Source organism: Rhipicephalus microplus, chromosome 1 (assembly GCF_043290135.1).
Source record: "Rhipicephalus microplus isolate Deutch F79 chromosome 1, USDA_Rmic, whole genome shotgun sequence".
Classification (NCBI taxonomy): Eukaryota; Metazoa; Arthropoda; class Arachnida; order Ixodida; family Ixodidae; genus Rhipicephalus; species Rhipicephalus microplus.
This window is the reverse complement of record NC_134700.1, coordinates 246729621-246749642: the sequence shown is the minus strand read 5'-3', so window position 1 is coordinate 246749642 and position 20022 is coordinate 246729621. Positions and strand designations below refer to the sequence as shown.

At 46.3% G+C, this 20022-nt stretch overlaps 1 protein-coding gene across 1 annotated transcript in view; it reads left to right on the top strand.

Annotated features, from left to right (window-relative positions):
* The window catches only part of Nmt (N-myristoyl transferase), a 63302-nt gene that overhangs the window by 27014 nt on the left and 16266 nt on the right, over positions 1-20022 (top strand). Inside the window, exons 5-7 of the mRNA XM_037434366.2 lie at positions 3628-3719; positions 6668-6784; positions 14812-14982. Of these exons, the coding sequence (XP_037290263.2) occupies positions 3628-3719; positions 6668-6784; positions 14812-14982 (380 nt within the window). The remainder of the gene's footprint in view (positions 1-3627; positions 3720-6667; positions 6785-14811; positions 14983-20022) is intronic.

Sequence of the window (20022 nt, the reverse complement as noted above, 5' to 3'; positions counted from 1 at the left end):
ACACAAAAGAGTGCGAGACACAAAGAACTGCTAGACAGCGGGAAGCATGACATGAAAGCAGTTCCAATTATTTGCTCATGCCAACAAAACAGCTTGGGGCAAATAAGACAGATATCAAATGCCTTGCTTCGGCTGGTAGTGCATGCTGAAATCTAAAAGTAAGTCATAGCACCATCTTTAAATTGCAAACAAAAATCTGAGGCTGTGCTTTTGTTTGCAAGAACAAGTAAATGTCATAGGTGTCTTGGTCAGGAAGTGATCGTTATGAAGTAACGAAAAAATCTAATTTGGATGATAAACATCAGAAGCGTGTACTATGAGACTGGTCTTGCTATGCAAAACTAGGTGGGCAACATTTAGCTGAAGGACCCCTCTAAAACACCCACAGGTAGAGGTGAGTGAAAATTCGAGCACTTTGAATATATTAACGAAAACTAAAGTATTCAAATTCGCTTCGACAGGAATTTATAAATTATTTGAAGTATTCTTAATGAACCGCCTCGACTTCCAAGAATAATCAACACTGCTGTGGTCACTGCTGTGGTCTCGACGTTTTTTATTAGGCTGAGCCACCTGACGAACCCTTCGAATGAACAGGCTCACAGAGATAATTATATACAAGTGAAGAGAAACAAATGACGAGTGTGTGGAATATTGTGCTTACAATGGTTGTACAGTCACTTGGATGCCAAGACTTCAACAGGTCACTGACAGCTTCTGTGTTGTCGCTTCAGTTACAGAAGTCTTGTGTGCATTGCGAACACCTTTCAGGCAGCCATTCCAGTAGCAGTGTTTGTAATTACTGTGTATTGTCAATTATAAGTTGGCTCCGATTATCCACCCCCCAACTTGCAACCCCTTCTAGGAAAAAAAAAAAAAGTTGACTCCGAACACAGCCTTATGCTGTGGCCAAGTACACCAGTATGTCTTTCAGAAGAGGGAGTGATATAAAGAAACATTTATTCGACCGTGAGACATTGCTTACGACTCGTCATCGCTTGAGAGAAGGATGCAGCAATCTTGATCATTGCCATCGTGTGGGCCACTGCTGTTGCTCATTGTCAAAAGAAGTGCTGGTGACACTGAGATGCCACACATAGAAAACGCTCCGTGGACCATGTCCGTTGGCAGTCTATACCAGACATCATTAACCCATTGTGCCACTTCACTTAAAGAACTCTGTTTGAACTCTGTTAGCGGCTCTGTGAGCGGGATGCACATATCCTTAGCGATAGTATGTGCTTTTGCTTCAGTATCATCATAGCTAACACTACGGCTTTTGTTTCTCTGGTCGTGAACTGAATCTCGAACCATTTACTCAACAACAGGGTATCATCCAGATTTTGGTTTGCGAAACAAACGGCGTGTCGCAGTGAATGCAAATATCTTGGTCCTTAGTTGTTGTCACACAGGTCCCGTTAATTAGGGAGGCGATCGCCGGGCTGATTCCAGAGGCCGAAGTATTGACCCCTCGAACCGCACCACGAAAGCGTGGACAATTTAGAAGTGGTCCTTTTTGGCGCGCCAGCGGACGCCGGCTGTGGCCCAAAGAACAAGTCAGAGCCGAGAGTTGATAAACAAAACAAATATTATATTCTCAAAAATGGCAGATCGAAAACAATACACAAGAATGCACACTCCACAATAGTTACATACAATACGTCACCAATCAAACAACGTACTACACAGTACAATCAGCCACACTCAAAACAACGGACACAGACAACGATACGCACTACAATGCAGTCGCATGCTTTGAACCACCTAAACACTCAAAGTCTAAAGAGATAGAAAACCTGTCCAGTCCAAAGTTCTTGGAACAAAAGTCTGGATGATACTCTTCCGAGAATCACTCACTCAAAGTCCAGCGTTGTTGTCGTTCCGCAGTCCCCGAAGTTTCTCTTCCAGGAAACTTCACGTCTTCAATAGGCCACTCTCCAAGCTTCAAACTTCTTTGCCCGAACACGTCGGCTTCACACACGCAGCGGTTGCCACGCGTGTTCGCTCGATAGCGGTAGACACACGCTCTTGCCTGTAGCTCGAGCCTTCACCACTCAGGTGGAAATCCTCTTCATCTCCTGCTTTGTCGCTACGGACAAAACCTTCGCCGACTACACGGCGGGATCCCTTCGCACTCTGGTGCTAACTTCCGTCTTCTCCTGATCTGTCGTCTCCGCTGCTCGGTTAAATACCTTCCGCACGACATTCCAGAAAGTTCTCGTCATTTCGTCGGCGTGATACGCAGCGAAGGCTGGGGAGAGGCGCGAGACTGTACGAATGCCCTCCGCGATGGATAACTCAACCCGGCGTGACCACGCCCCTTTCGTTCTAGAAATTTCGCGGCCTTGCTCGGCCGCCGATATGGGGTGAGGAGGTTCGTCGGCGAAGCCACGCTTCCGAGGGGAGAGCGCGCGCCCGGGGAGCCTTTAGATGTTTTTCTTTTTCTTTTGACCACGCGGCGTCACTCCGGCGTTTCGTCGTGACAATTTGGCGGCGCGCCCATTTTTAGCGCTCGTTCTGTAACAGTTGTCTTCATTCTGTCACGCACTTTTCTGTTACGTCGAACTTTCGCCCTGTTTCCACATTGCTTCCTGACTCAGCGTAGAGGATCGCTTGCTGCTTTAAAGTAGCTCTTTACCGTTGCCTGTATAGCGACAAAAGCACAGCTTTGTTGAGCAGCTTTGCAAATCGTGCACACCACTGTTCGCAAGCGAGGCGAAGTGTAAAAATGGTGAACAGGCATGAGATGGCGTGAGCGCAAAAAGACGTGAAAACGTTCGTGACACAGAACACCTGTATACTACCATTCTTGTCGGCACATGCGTGGGGCGCATGTGACTGGTCATGTCATTTAGTTCTCCGTGAGTTGTTACCCGCCCACACGGTGCTGCCTGCTGTTTTATGAAATGGCCACTGTGCTTCGTGGGAAATCTGAATTTTTGAATTCGCTAGTCAGCTAGCGCTGTTCAGGCATGCCGTCCACTAAAGAAAGAAACGCATGTCATGTCTTTCGCGAATAATAAACATCACGTTTTTTGAGAACGAGAGATGCATGTCGCATTTCTTTCTTCGCGAGCCAGATGCACTGTCACACCCACATCCGGCGAGTGCCGGTGTTGTCGATCTTGCCCGACACATGCCAATGCGTTGGCACTATCATTAAAACCGTGATGTTATGTTGTCGGCGACGCATCATAGAAAAAATGCTGTATCTCCGACGCATCGTTTCTGATGCTTCCTCCTCTAACCACCATAGCTATACCGTAGTTATGCGATTGTCACATCAGATTTTAAAATATCCGGCACCGAAAGCGGCGTGCGCGTGTCCCCACGACTCCAATGTTTCTGCAGCTGATGTCATCGACGCATCGAATGGCAGTGAAGTCGAGGACGATGACCGGTCATTGTGCCCCTCAGAGAGGTCGACTTAACGATCTTGGTATAGGTCGACTCCGATTATAGATCGACCCCCGAACTTTGGAAGGCCATTTTATAAAAAAAAATGACCTATATAATCAGCAATATATGGTAGTAATACTTTTGTCTTGCTGTGCAGCTTACTTGTTTACTCTTCCGTCTTCAATGAAGTGAAATTACCATATTTTTCATTTTCTTTGCTCTCCTCAGCTCAAAGAGCTGTATCAGCTACTCAACGAGAACTATGTAGAAGATGATGACAACATGTTCCGCTTTGACTATGCCCCTGAATTTCTCAAATGGTAAGCTGCTGTATCTAGATATTGACAGCTAAGTCATTTCATTCTTTAGGAGAGTGCACTTTATTGAAGAAGCTTAAATACTGTCTTGAGTTGATCGTGGTTATTGAGTTGTGAAATTAACGTTGGTGGTGGCTGTGTGGAGGCAAAGTTCGGAGGTGCATTGTTGCTTCTTTTGTATTTATAATTAGGTAGGCACGGGATGATATCTCGCTGCTTGTGGTAGAAAGTAAAGGGGTAAGGGGGCATTTTAACACGATTCCATGTAATTTTCACTTTGTTTCACTGAGCCATGGGTTGCCACCATCATATTATCATTAAATGACTTTAGTATAACGGCTCACAATTTCCATTGACACTGCCTGAATTGTATGAATCTTGCATTCTGGTTATCTTACAGTGGTTTGCAGCTAGCAGTTGCATGCATTAATCACCAGGTTGTTAAGCAGCCCAGATAAATCAACAAATCTCGAGAATGTTGAGATATACAATGCTTTGGGCTTGTTGGTTGAGGTAGGGCCATGAACCAGAAAGTGGAATGGCTTACACAACCGATAACTCGATAGCGCAATCTTGTTTAGGCCCTATTTTTCATGTTCGAGTTCAAATCATTCAGTTGAAAACTATAACAAAACAATGTCTTAGGTAGCCCTAACTTGTTCATATCTCAAGGTTTCATGACTGATTGTTCTGAATTTCGTTTGAAGTGATGGAGCCGATAAAAGTGCTTTTCTTGTCACTTTCTCATTTTTAACCTACTTGTATCTGTTGCGTTGCGTCACAGAAGTCAGCTTGCAGTTTTCATAGCTTGTGGCTAATGCAGGACAGGCATGTGGTTTCAGAATGCTGTGTTAGCTGCTGCATTCAGACAGTTACAAGCTAGACCTGGTCAATGCTACATTTTCTGTCCTGTTGCACAAAATATGTAAACAGTGTGCCAGAGAAACTGTCACAGCGTTTGTGGGCTTCTTAATACATGCTGCAGTATAACCTTGGCCGTATGAGCCTGGTTACACTTTGTGCAAAGTGATAGTGCACTTGCTGAGCAGAATGCCATAGAGGGAATTGAAGGTAAATGGAGACGCATGAACAGCACCGGGACTACTTCTGCGTTTTCTGTTTGTACTGTTTCTGGCAATTTCCCAGTAGTCGGTAAGCCTTGCGCAATTTTTCCAGCTATTCAAGCATTCCCAACTTTTGAACTGCAGTACACTGTTGTACAGCAAAAGCTGTATGGCAGTGTTATGAGATCACAACTCGGGTCACGCGCAGTTATCCGCCGCCGCCGGTGTCCGTAACCACATCGCACGAAATTCGAAAAATAAAAAAAAAACCTAGCACCAAAGACACAATGGGGCTCGAAACCCGGGTCTGCTGGGTGCCAGCCCAGTATTCTACCACTGAACTACGCTGGTGCTTGTAAGTTGCTGGCAAACTTGCCTTAGGCAGGCTTGATGTCTGGAAAGCAATTGCGTTACCGTATTTACTCGCATAATCCTCGCACTTTTTTTTTACCAGAAAACCGATTCAAAGTTGGGGGGTGCGAGAATTACGCGGGGAAAACTTTCCACGAAAACGTAGAGAGCGAAAAAGAAAACGAAGTTGCCGCAAATCGGGATTCTCACACCAGCAACTTACAGCAAGCTTTAAGAAGTACTCATTAGAACTTACCTCAACAATAAAAGCAGAGGTTCAACACAAGACAAGATTTATTTGAGACACAAAAAGTGGAAGCAAATAGTCGAGAATTAGAATACCACACGCAAAGCTTGTGGGCGTTGCGGTGTAGCGGTAGCGTTCGTTGCTCAACAGGAGCCCTCAAAAGGTAAGCGTAGGACGTCAGTATTGGGCTGATGGCTATTTAACAGAATTGTCCGCAGTTTCCTTCTGAAGAAATAAAGTTTACCATCAATCCCAGTTTTAGGCACACGGCAGACCCAACGCGTCTTGGTGGCTTTCAGCTGCCGCCACCAGTAGCGAACATAAAACTCGTAGGCTTCGAAGGGCCTACTGGCGGCCCTGTTGCCGTTGTTTAGGGCATGATCCATCACTTGCAACTTCAATCATCCGTGTAGCTTCAGTATCGCCCCATAACGTGCCAAGAATACTGACACATCAAACAAAACACGCTGAAACGCGCACTGGCCACTTCGGCTTGGCTTGGATTAGATTGAATCTCCGTGAAATAGTACTCTTAATGCTTAAGAGATGGCGCCAGATGGCGCACGCTATCATCATCAGTGGCTGGAACGAGCAGATGACTTTATTGCGGCAGTTTTTGAGGGTGCGATAATTACTCGAGGAAAAAAATCGTATTTCTGGGGGGCAATGTGGGGGGTGCGAGGATTACGCGAGTAAATACGGTAATACAACTTATAAAGCATTTTAAAACAGCCAAACAACAACCAGTCGTCGCACAATGCGAATATCGTAACGAGTGGGTCGTTCAATTCTCCAATCCATCACAAAAGCTTGTTCTTGTTCCCCTAATAATTGTGGTGCATACCCACTTCAGCCATAACTCTTCATCGTCGTCAGCCACTGCATCAACAATTAGCACGAAATTCCTTGCAAGTGTTTAGCGAATACCACGCTTCTCAGAAGAATGATGAGAAATAGCATAGCGAATGCCCGCCTACTACCCAAAAGTTTATTATTAAAGCCCTAGTGGGCATCAAGCAAGTGTGCTTGCAGTAGTTACCCAATGTGTGTTATGAAAAGGCTCTGAAAGGCCGCTCTCTAGCTTTCGCTGTGACTGTGCTGCGCTTTTCGCGCAGGCTTGGCGTTTTTTGTTTCTGTGCACACATTTGTAACAGATGTCAAAGTATGAGCCAGTCTGCGTGTTTTTATTTTAAGGGAAAAATTGGAGATCTTTTTTTGTTGCATTGAAATCCTGTAACCATGATACCAGTCGCTTGAGCGAGCTTAAATGGTGGTTCTTGCAATTATAGGGCCTTGCAGCCTCCTGGCTGGACTGCTGATTGGCATTGTGGTGTGCGTGTTGTCAAGAGCAACAAGCTTGTGGGTTTCATCAGCGCTGTACCAGCCACGATACGCATCTACAACCAGTGAGTGGTAGCTGCGTAGAGCTGCTATACTTTATTTTCTGACGCATTTTACCTTTTGTGAGTAAGCTGTGGTTGGCAACGAGATTGTCTCTCCTGTGCCAACTGGTGCCAGGTTGGCGCAGGTTTTTCCAACTGGAAGAAACTGCGTCATACTGTTTCAAAAAAGTTTCTTTTGTCTAATTTGCGCCACTAGGTAGTTTTGGAACCGAAAGTAATGTTGACAGCATTCATTGTGAGTGGATATCACGTGATGGTTTCCATCTTGTACACGTGCGATACTGCATTTGCATACAGTTACGCTGCTGCAAAAGCACAATTGTGGTGGTCTTTTCTGATAACCATTGGCAAAGAATGAAGGTGATATGGCAACTACCGAAAAGCGTGCCAGTATGACTTATCGCTGACAAAGAGGCTATGTGTGTGGAGTAGCACCGATTTAAGCCTACCGCACACTTTTAATAGATGCTGACCATCTGAGAACACTGAGGCACCGATCACTACTGCCTCAAATCGTTTTGCCAGTCTGCACCGCTTTGCAGAAATGAAAGCAGCTCGTTGTTGCAGAGTTGAGCATTGTGAATCGCATGCACTGAGACAGCAAGCGTAGCACACGCTTTCGTGAGGTGACAGCCCGAACGCACCTCCATCTGCTGCCAGGACCGCTAGAGCATCGCTTGTAAAAAGCTCGCATTGTTGCGGTAATGCAACAGGCTTCTCGTCGCATCTGTGCACGGTCTGAAGGGGAGTGGGTGCAAGCGGCTCGGCATGGTGTGCATGCGAAGCAGGTGAAGCGCTGCACGCAGTAGACAATCGGCTTCCTGAAACTGTACTGCTTGTTAAAAAAGAAAAAAGCTGTGTCAGTTTTTGCGAAGTAGCAAATCGTAGTACACATTTATCGCAGATAGCCGATTATGTGCCTTTCGTCGGTACCCCAGTTGCTGCGATGGCTGCGTATCCAGGGCCCTGCAGTAGTTTTGAAAAGCTATTCGGTGTCACCACTGAGTGTCATAGGACAGTCATGCGAGAATGCCAATTATTTGTAACCATTGGCAGAAAGAAAGAAATGGCTTCGCGGTGGGCACTTTAGGCAATATTTAATTGTTTATGTTTATGGTGATGGTGCACGTAAATAAACTCAAATTGGTACTGTGCCATAGACGTGCGCAAGGGGGGTGGTGCAAAGTTAGCCCCATACAGTGGCATGATAGAGAGGGGGTGCTGCAACAAACCTTCCCCCCCTCGCCCCCTAAGGGTAACCCTGTGCACACTTCTGCGCTTGGTTTTTAATGCATACTATTTTTAGTGCGTACTTAGCTGCCATCTTGGCAGGTTATCGGTATGTATGTATTAACGAAGCTTTACTGCAATGATCTCTATTTTAATGCGCTTTTGAAAGAGAATGAAAAGATAACTCGGCAGGATCCGAACCTGTGACCTGCGACCTTCAAATAACGCGTCCGACGCTCTACCACTGAGCTACATCAAACTGAATAAAGGCTCACTTTTTTCCTCTTTGTGTGTCATGGAAAGCCCATGTGTGCTTCAAACACAGAGGTAGCTGCTCTAAAAGCAGACTTTGCCTGATCAATTGGCTGCTCCCCCACTTCAAAGCTCATGTATGCAGCAAAGATGTGCTTTATCTCAAAAGCAATTATATGGACACCTTCGACTGACTTTCCCTTTCGCCGTCGTGTCCTGGATATGTATAAATACTTATATATATTGTTATGAGACAATGTCCTACAAAAGCGGTTAGATAGGCACGGAGAAAGACTACATAATTTTGGTGTAGGGCCCCCTTTGTGGGTATGCGCCAGGGTAGGAAAAATCATCTTCAGCTCTTGTTCTCCATCTTGGCTTGCGCGTTGGCGTGGTGTAAATATATCTTGAAACGCCTAGTATCGCGTGTACCTTCACGTAACATTTTGGTGGAGGTGCTGGGTTACAACGCACGACGGAGTTACGCAGCGGACGCCTCGTTGCTGCTTCCGACGTGTCCACCGGCAGCAACGCTTCGTCAACTGCCGCGCCCAATGCATAAACGGCGCCGACCTCCCCTCTTTTTCTCGTAGCTGCTCCACCCCGCGATCCCGGCAACTTTTCGGGAACAGAAGGCGAGGACGTGGATGAGTGGCTTAAACTCTACGAGCTCGTCAGCGAAAATCACAGGTGGGACTCAACCTTGATGCTGGCGAACGTCATCTTTTATTTGCAAGGAACGGCCAAGGCATGGTTTAATAACAACGTGGACGCGATCACGAGCTGGGACGTATGCAAGACCAAGTTACGTGAGTTGTTTGGTCAATCTATCGGCTGCAGGCAGGCCGCTAGGAAAGAACTTGGCACACGTGTTCAGGCGTCCACGGAATCTTACCTGACGTATATACAAGATGTGCTGACCATCTGCCGTAAAATTTACCGAACCATGGCTGTAGCAGACAAGGTACCACACGTGCTCAAGGGCATCGCAGACGATGAATTTAACCTCCTTGTGTGCAAAGGCTGTTCCACCGTGCAAGACGTTATCTTGGAGTGCCAACGCTTTCAAGAGGCTAAAAGTCGTCACTTTGCCCACCACTTTACGCGCCTCCCCAACACTGCTCCAACGTCAACTTGCGAGGATCTTCGTATAGCGACCCAGCCCAATTCACACTCGGGTGACATCACGAGAATCGTACGCCGCGAAATCGAGGCCATATCACCCGCACTGTTGAGAGCTCTAGGACCAAGTGATCCTCAGCCGACCATATCGCTAATACAGATTGTTGTTCGCCAAGAACTAGCCAACGCGGGTATTCACACGGTCTGTTCTGTGCATTGTCCCGACGCTGTCAGTTCATCTGCCTCCAGCCACCCACAGCATTATCGCTACCCTGCTCCGCGTAACCGTGACCCAAATGCGTGGAGGACGCCTGACGACAGGCCGATTTGCTTTCAATGTGAACGCGTGGGACACATTTCCTGCCATTGCCGGAGCACATGGACCTCACCGTATCGGGCAAACTCAAGCTTCTCCAACCTCCACTCACCAGCCCATCTCTATGGCCAGGAACTACCACGGCATGATGGCTCAGCTAATTACGACCCGACCACTATGACCACTGCCCAGTACAGTCGCTCACCTTCACCTCAACGTAGATTTTCCAGGTCTCCACCGCTACCCCGTCCCTATCCTTTGCCCAGTGGTTTTCCTCGGAAAACTAATGGCTGCAGCTCCTGGAGGTGACGCTGCTGATACGACTTGCTCTCCAATTCCTCTGTTGACTGATCGTCGTTGAAGTGGACGATTTATCTGTTAAAGCCTTGGTGGACACTGGCGCCCATATTTCTGTGATGAGCTTGCACATTCGTAACCGCTTGAAGAAATTCCTTACTCCAGCCCCTTCACGCAGTGTTCGTGTTGCTGATGGTGGTACGGCTTCTGTTATTGGCGTCTTTACCGCACGCGTCACTAACCCCGGCGGCCAAACTTCAGTTCTCTTCACTGTTCTCTCACTGCACCAATGATGTGATCCTCGGTCTTGACTTTCTGTCCTCTCATTCAGCCCTAAACGATTGTTCAGCTGGTACTGTGCAACTTGACCTACCGTGTCCGATTGATCCGCCCAGTCCACCCCAAGCTCGTATGTGCTCTGCTGAGCATGTCTGTTTGTCACCGCAAACTGTGACTTGCATCACCGTAATGCCCTCACCACCTGTATCTGATGGCGACTATGTGCTCACGCCCATTTCATCCATTCTTTTAACTCACAGTGTTACCTTACCACACACTGTTATTCAGTTACGTGCGAACCGCGCCTTCATTCAGGTGCTCAACTTTGCTCTGTGTCCACAAATGCTCCCTCGTGTAATTGCCCTCGCCATGCTGACTCCCTTTGACGAATGCGTCACTCAGCTCTATCTTAGAACGATGCTGGACACTGTAGCTACACGCATGCTCGATCTTCGCAAGCAAGCCCGTCTGCTGACGTTAAAAAAATGAGCACGCCAGACATTTTGCCGCATCAAGCTGACACACTCCTTCACGTCCTTGAGTCATACTGGGACGTATTTGAATTTTGTGATCGTCCGCTTGGTCAAACCACTGCTGTAAAGCACCGCATTGATACCAGCGATGCCTCCCCTGTCCATTGGCGGCCATACCGCGTATCTCCAAACGAGCGTCACATAATTCAAGCAGAAGTCTGCAAAATGCTCGCCGGACACATAATTGAGCCATCATGTAGTCCATGGGCTTCCCCTGTAGTTCTTGTCAAAAAGAAGGACAACACTTGGCGATTCTCTGTTGACTACCTACATCTGAACATGACAAGATTACTAAAAAAGACGTCTACCCGCTACCGCGCATAGACGACGCCCTAGATTGTCTTCATGGCGCTAAGTATTTTTCGTCCATTGATCTAAGATTAGGGTACTGGCAAATTTCTGTCGACGACATGGACCGCGAAAAGACTGCTTTTGTCATGCCCGATGGTCTTTACCAGTTTAAAGTCATGCCCTTCGGGTTATGCAACGCTCCGGCCACCTTCGTGCGAATGATAGACTCTCTTTTGCGTACTTGCGTCTGTGCTCGTACTTTCAACGTTTTGTGAACAACTATGTGGAAGTAGCCCGTCCTCTCACAAACTTACTGAGAAAAGATGTCTCATTCACATGGGGTGCTGCAGCAGGCTACGGCATTCTCAACACTTATTGTATTGCTAACAGAACCACCTGTTCTGGCCCATTTTGACAACGCCGCCCCTAGAAGTCCGCACTGATGCGAGTGGCCACGAAATTGGTGCTGTTTTGGTTATCGCCTATGCCAGCCGTCTCCTCTCACAGGCGGAAAGGAACTACTCAATCACCGAAAGGGAATGCCTTGCTCTCGTTTGGGCAGTAGCGAAATTTCGGCCCTATTTACACGGTCGACATTTCACCGTCATAACCGATCACCACGCACTTTGCTGGCTCGCATCCTTGAAAGACCCCACTGGGTGCCTTGGTTGATGGGCATTACGACTCCAAGAGTATAACTACTCGGTGTCCTTCAAATCTGGCCGCTTACACCAGGACGCCGACTGCTTATCTCGGAATCCAGTCGACCTACCTTAGGCGTTCGCGCCATGTGTCCTGTCTCTCTCCGCTTTGAGCAACATCTGGGAGGAACAGCGCCGAGATCCTGTCTTACGTAACATTATCGAGAAGCTTCATTCTGCAGCACCCGATCCATCTACTCAATTGTTCGTGGTCAAGGATGGCACATTGTACCGTTACAACGTCCGCCCCGATGGACACGAACTGCTCCTTGTGGTACCTTCCCACTTACGTGCGAGTGTGATCGGCCAGCTCCATGGCATTCCCACTGCCGGTCACCTCGTACTGTCTCGGACGTATGACCGTGTACAGCGTCGATTTCACTGGCCCAGTCTTTATCGCTCGGTCCGCAGCTACGTTGCCTCATGCGACCAGTGTCAACGCCGAAAAAAAACCTTCGGTGAGCCCTGCTGGGTTCCTCCAACCACTTGACGGTCCCTTTGATCCGTTCTTTCGACTTAATCTTGACCTCCTAGGCCCTTTCCCTGCATCCACTTCTGAGAATAAGTGGATAGCTATTGCGACGGGTCACACAAAGCGGTACGCCATTGCATGAGCTCTACCAACCAGCTGTGCCACAGACGTTGCCGATTTCCTTCTGCACGACGTCATACTTCATCATGGCGCACCACGCCGACTCCTCACAGATTGTGGACGCTATTTCCTTTTTCGAGTAATCGACGACCTGCTTCGCTCCTTCGAGACAAAACATAAATTTACGACAGCCTACTACCCGCAAACTAACGGACTGACTGAGCGATTCAACCGGACTATGACCGATATGCTTGCCATGTACGTATCGTCCGACCACCAGGACTGGGACGTTGTATTACCCTTCGTTACGTTCGCCTATATTTCCTCACGCCACGATGCAGCTGGTTTTTCACCTTTCTCTCTCGTGTTTGGCCGAAATCCAACTTTACCGTTTGACACCATCTTTCCGACAGCCGTCGACTTGACGACAGAATACGCCCGCGATGCTATCACCAGAGCTCAAAAAGCACGAGAAGTTGCCCGTCAGTGCCTCTTAGCATCGCAAGATCAGCAGCGGCAGCGTTACAACTCCCATCATCGCCAAGTTTCTTTTACTCCAGGTTCTCTTGTGCTATTGTGGCCTCCGACCAGGCGCGTTGGACTTTCTGAAAAACTGCTTTCCCGCTACGCGAGACCCTACCGCGTATTGCGCCAGTTGACAGATGTGACCTATGAGATAGCCCCGCTCGGGTCTTCCTCCTCCTCTTCTTCCTTATCTACAGACATTGTTCATGTATCTCGCCTTCAGCTTTACCACTCGGCAACATCATAGAAAGCACCGAGACGGTGCTTCAGCACCCGGGGGTTATGTTATGAGACAATGTTCCACAAAAGCGGTTAGATAGGCGCGGAGAAAGACGACATGATTTTGGTGTAGGGCCTCTTTGTGGGTATGCGCCAGGGTAGGAAGGATCATCTTCAGCTCTTGTTCTCCATCTTGGCTTGCGCGTTGGCGTGGTGTAAATATATCTTGAAACGCCTAGTATCGCGTGTACCTTCACGTAACAATATATAAAGAAAGGCATTAAGAAACATAAATCAGTTGAAAAAATTTCAAAGCAAGATACCGTGGATTCAAACAGCAAACGCTCGCTTTGCAGCTCACTGCACTAGCCAACACAGCCACTCGCCATGCTTATGCTCAACATATAACGGTGAGCCATTCATACGCACCATTTACCGCTCACGGTCCGCAGATTTCTGTACAGCTTGAGCGTATTTTCTATCACCAATACCTTTACATGTTCTTTCGAGGTGGAAACTACCCTTGAGACACGTACGAGGAAGTGACCCTCTCTTCTGTACCACTCATGATGTCGAAGAGAAAAAAAACAAAACATGGCTGGTCGCTTCCTCATAAGAATGGGTATAACTCAAATGTGAAACATATCTTCATATAAGTAATCCTTATTGTGCAGCGATATATGAGAGCTTGTACGATTTCTATTGGCATATCGCAGCTGTAGCACCAATTGACGTCAACATAGTCATGTGGATGCCTAATGACACATCTTCATCGTGACGACTACCACCCATGATCGTGTTAACCATTGTGGTAACTGCAGTTTTTAACATATATACTTGAACACAACGCATCGTTCATCGCGCACTAAGATAATATCAACAAGCACACACTAAACACGGCTACTCAATAAGCGCCTCTTCAAAGATTGTGAGTCATGGAGAGGAACAGCATGGTGTGCACTCATGAAACCTACGCCAGCGCTCACGTGTACTGCGCTTCAGCAATGCGTAACGCAAAGGTTCATAGCTTAAACCGCAAACACGCGCCGGCGTTCCTCGTCCTGCTGGCCTCGGTTTCGCTCCGCCAAGGCTCGACATTTGCCCGTCGACATCATTGCCTTGCTGCAGTGCTTACTGCAGCAGTTTTATTAATTTAGCCGGTGCTATCGCACTCGGAGTAGTCGGTGGTGAAACAACGTTGGTGCTTATGGAAGCTACTTTGACAATGAGCTGTCACACGTTAACACAAAGTAAAAGGCAAAGAACAAAGCTTCGTCGGCGCTTGCTCTAGGGTTTTTTACTGCTATCGAGAAGCATGGCCTCCAAGACTTCGTGCCAGCACACAGTCTCGGACGTCATGTTTTAACTGCATCATGCTGCTTTTCTTGAGCACTCACAGACAGCGGCACCGCCCCGCTTCACGAACAGAAAGCACAAAGTGAAAAATATCCTGTGAAAGATTTAAGGCGCGTTTATACGAAGCTCAGCAACTACCTCAATAGCTCACTATTGAGGCACTAATAGCTAAAAATTTGGGTAGTGTGCGTAACTAGAGCTCTGGCTGCTTGCTGTTGCAGCTTTTATGGGGCCGATGTTTTTCTTTGTATAAAAATATATATTGATTAATTGATTCATTGATTGATTGTACTAATGTGTGATTGTGATGCTTGTAGTACACAGCGCATGGCTGAGGTCAACTTCCTGTGCGTGCACAAAAAGCTGCGTTCCAAGCGGGTGGCACCTGTACTGATCCGGGAGATCACGAGGCGTGTCAACCGTCGTGGCATCTTCCAGGCAGTCTACACAGCTGGTGTTGTTCTGCCAAAACCCATTGGAACTTGCAGGTGAGCCAACAGGATCCATTACAGCTTGTGCTGTAGTAGCTAATTAACTTTCCAGAAGACTGGTACTATCGCTAAACCTGAAAAGATATTGCTGGAAGTAGCACCCTAATGTTCCTGCAGCAGTTTACTTTGACATCACGAATTTTTATGTCTACTCATGTTGATATCATTTTCTTCCCTGTAGAGATATGAGATGTATATTCTAAAGGACCATCTGGGCAACTTTCAATAATGCTGTGCAAATAGCAATATTTTCGGTGTGAAGCGAGTTCAAATTGTGAAAGTTGTAGTCTGAATCAAAGTGAAAAGTTCTTTAGATATTTCTCGAATATATTTTCAATGCTTTGTAGTAAAATTACAGAAAAAAAAGTCTCGGAGGATGCCGAAGCCAGTGATTCCACTCTTGCGCCAACTGTGCCAAAGTGCGCCAAATCGAATTTACTGCATCATCTGATAAAATAAACTCAAATTTCTCCAAACTGGGTCAAATTCAGGGGTTTGTGTGTATCATCCTCATCACAACGCTGGCACATCAAAACATGCGCAGCTTGATCTTGGTCACAACCATGGGCCTAGAATTGTTATGCTGAATTAACAGCGCTTGTGCATCTTGATTTATAATGCCATGATTGGTGCCTACGCAGCTTCCATTGTGCACGTCAGCTTGACAGCAGAATACACGCTCTGCAGATGCTCATGACTCCTAGGCTATTCAGTAGTGAGAAAGTGTTTCGGCAATTCATCAGCAGATGTCATCTGTTTTATAAACGCTGATAATAGTTCGTTTCAGGATTCATATATTATGTAATTAAAACAATGTTCAGTAATAATGACGTGCAGACATTAGAATGACTGCCATTTCCATTTCTAGGTATATCGGAATAAAATCTTGGAAATTATCAATAGATATATCAAATAGTATCGAATTTCTCCTGCCTGACGTCCTTGGGAGAGCACGTTAATGGTGGGAACGCGTTTACACTTTTCCTCAAATGTAGTTTATCCATGAATCATCTAGAAAAGTGTTCTCGCAAATTCCTTTCACCAGCACATTCGGGTTTGTAATTGCTCTTGTAGCTTTTATGGGGCTGATCCTTTTCTTTGTATAAAAATATATATTGATTAATTGATTGATTGTACTAATGCATGATTACAGTGCTTGTAGTACACAGCGCATGGCTGAGGTGCGTGCTCAAAAAGCTGCCCCCTAAGATTCCCCCTAAAAAGTTGCCCTAAGATGCCCCCTAAAGGCCCTATCATTTTGGGCTTGTGAGTTTGAGGATTGTAATTAAAATATTTTGCTAGTGTTTTTTTAAATATATCATTACAAATTGGGGGACCCTTCAGCTTCGCCTTTAAAAGTTGAATGCTCTAGGGATATTTTGTTCCTAGTGCATACTTTGAACACTTAGTGCATACTTTTTATTGTAGGGTGTTACTCGAGTAGTTTAAATTGTGGATTACTATAGTGTAAGCTATAAAGTTAAAGTGGATTGTGTCAATAAAGCTTCCGCATACGGCGGCAATTTGTGGAATGGGTTGCATGCTTTAAACCTTGGGCAATTAGAGCTTGCAATGCACCCACCATGTGGCTTTAAGAGAATAGGCGCACTAACGTGTGTGCCTTTTGTAGTGGGTGACTGGCTTTAAACCATGAAGCTATTATGATAATCGCATGTTTCCACGCCCGCTGGTAATGGGCACTTGTACCATGCATTATTATTACCAAGCATGTAGGACGCGTGTGTTTGTAAAACATTAAAATTACTTTCACTGCATTTTCAAGCAGAGGAAGTTGTTTTCACTTCCCAAGTAGGCAGGTGGCTCTGTGACAGAACACTTGCTTGCCACGCAAACGACCTGGGTTCGATTCACACTTGGACTAGGAATTTTTTATTATTTTATCTGCATCTTTCTAATTTTTTCAGTCATGCACAAGATGAATATTTTTCGCCCACAACTGCCGACACTGGAATTTCTGCGACACAAGCTTTTTAACGCTGTCACATTTATTAATAAAGGCATGCCTCCTGGTCAGAGCAGCTGCGTTGTTTTAATATGAGCAGCTGTCAGTAGCAGGCCTATTGCTGATGACCCTGGTCGGAAGGCCTACTGTGAAGCAGCTATGATATACTGCACGCTGTGGGAATCGAGGCTAGCCCGCCGCCTCTTTCTCCGTTCTCATGTCTCGACTTTACTCTCCTCTCCTCCGTGGTCTGCTGGGCTGGCAGAGTGGGGAGTGACGTTTATTTTCTTCTCACCCGGTAGCGAATGTCGACTGAGGCGCCACGCGCGGAGTCTCTCCGGACAATTCGCGAGCACGCGTCGGGAGCGAGAGAAAACCTCTCTGGGGACGCCATGGGGTAAGCACTCATTTCTTTTCCGTCCGTCGGCTCCTTTTGTTTGAGGCTCGTTCGGACTTCTCTAACAGCGCATTGCGCCCACGGCGAACCCTTATCTTTCGTCACCCCCCACCTTCTGAATGCTAGGCCGAAGAGTAGTGCGGTGTCCTTGTGCATGGCCAGGCTACGCTGACCCATATCTCTCTTAAGCCAACGCAAGCGCCTTTTCTCTCACTCGAGCAACCGGGCCTTTGTCCTGGTGTCTCCGTGAATCAGGTTTACCACGGAGACGTGCTCGCGGCACCCTTGTGTAGTACTTCTTGCCCGTGGCGTGGATAAGCCCATTTGCTTTCTCGTCATGCCTTTGCAACGGGCTCTGTACCGGGTTTTTGGTGTTGCCGCAGACAATAAAGTGTTGCGATCTTGAGCAGTATCGTGTTCTCGCCACAGCGACCGTTAACGTGTGCCCTGCGGCTCGCTAAGACCGGACCTTCGCTAGTGGCTGTACTTTGCTTGGATATGTGTACACTACAGCGTCCACCCCCTTGCTTTCCACACAAAGCTGGCGATGAAAAAAAATTTGAAAAATTCGCTTCAGGGTGAAGCATTGAATGCAATATCAACAAATTGTAATGTTATCAAAATTGAGGTTAGCAGATAACTTTTCCGGATCAAATCTCACATAACTCAGTGAAACACTGATTTAATTAAATATAATTGCTTCAGGGATCGAAGTGGTTTTTGTGCTTAAGTTCTCTATATGCAAAGTAAACATTGCGAGCACAGCAAGTTTACAACCCACATCTTGATGCCTATCCAGATAGTGCCTATGCCAACGACCACACCATTCGAGCAGCGCAGCACACCTCTTCACCCCTGTACCTGCATGCTCCTTAGAAAAAAACAGATGGGCCATTTCCTCTCAGCGGGATGAGCAATCGATGAGAGGCCTGGTGCACAGGGTGATCAAATGTTCTCTCTCTGAGGAGACTGGCAGCTCGTTTTCTTACCACTTCAGTCACGTTTGTTGGCAGCGCTCGCGAGGTTTTACTCGCGGGTAGCACATGCGATAGGCGAGGAGATGTTATGTGTGGGCTGGCATTATCTATTTTGAGCCGGCCGCAGGGATAACTTGCCACTGGCAGAGACCGAATCTGCGACCTTCGAATGATGCGTCTGATAATAAACCAACTGCTCTCATGTCAAATGCTTTTCTTTTTTCACATTTACATTACAATTACTACTATGAACGTCCCCTATACTTTATCTGGTGTCATTGTCCATTAGATCTAATTGTGTCTGACAAAGAAAAATGAGCCCTTCAATTCGCACTTCTGCCATTCACTCACAGTGGGGGTCTCGTTCTGACAGACTCAATGTCTTCAAACAGTACATATGTGGGGATTGTTGATCAGCTACCAGCTTGTAATAAGATCACATGCTACATGATGCAAACGGGTCAAAAGAGAGCGTTTCATAGTAACTGTCATGGCTACTATGCTCGACGATGAGTTATCTTGGCATTGAAAGGAAGGTTTACAGAGGCAGAGCTTTCGCACATTTGTCTTGTTCTGCAAGTAGTACGGCAGCTTGCGGCTGATTTCACTTTTGCTTGCTGGCATCGTTAACGCATTTAGAAATAATTCACATGAATAATGTGAATGGGAGAAGCATTTCGATTGTTCAGTGCACATTCTAGGTCATATTACAAGTATATTTTTCTTGGAGTACTGAACAGCTCATTTGCAGCCGCGGACTGGATCCCTACGTCGTGGATGCCACCATTCGCTTGAAAAATAGGCATGCTGAGAATGTTCTGCTGTCTAGCAAATGGAAACAAAAGGAAGGCATTCTTCCATAGTGAACGAGAACATTTTATACATATGACTTCACGCTACTGTTCGAGTCTCATAATAAACGAAGCAGCATTTACTTCTGCAAAGTAAAATCAGAAAATGATCAGTAAAATAAAGTACTATTTTTTGGCGTGGTAGCAGGCATGCGCTTCTGTTATGTAGCTTCCAAAGTGCTGTCAAGAAAAATTGTTGCTGACTGTAATGGGGCTGAGGAACACTACATGCTTAAGTGCACATATTATATTAGGCAGACTCCTGTTGAATAATACCAAAAGAGATCAGGAAAATGTATCATTTAACCCTTTACTGCCTAACGTCGCGAATTTGCGACATACCATAAAACTGAGAATAAGTGAGTCACAGAAAGCGTGCTGCCTTTAATGCCGGCTGTCAAGTACTCACAGAGAATGTAGCTTTCAGCATTAAAGATCTAGAATTATCTTGGGCAATGTATTTTACGCTGGAATCAATTGTTTTGTACCTGATGGCGGAGAGTGCAATGCGCATGCAAGAGCACAAACTTATTCGTTCTTTTTTGCCTGGCTGACGCAAGTTCCATTTTAAGTAAATTTTTTTATTTGGTGTGTTTGCACTCAAGACGTGGTACACAACTTGTTGCGTAATTCTGAAGTGCATTTTTCATTGTAACGTCTTCGCTTTTGTGGCATGTGGAGAATTCGGAACATTTATGAAAGTCTGAATTAAAGGTACATTTAGATGACTGGGGAATCATTTAAAGGTTGCTATTTAAAGCTGGAAAATGAAGACAATTGCTATTTTTTTCGGCAGTGTTATAATTCAGGCATTAAAAGGTTAACAGGAGCTTCGTTTACTAAGAGATA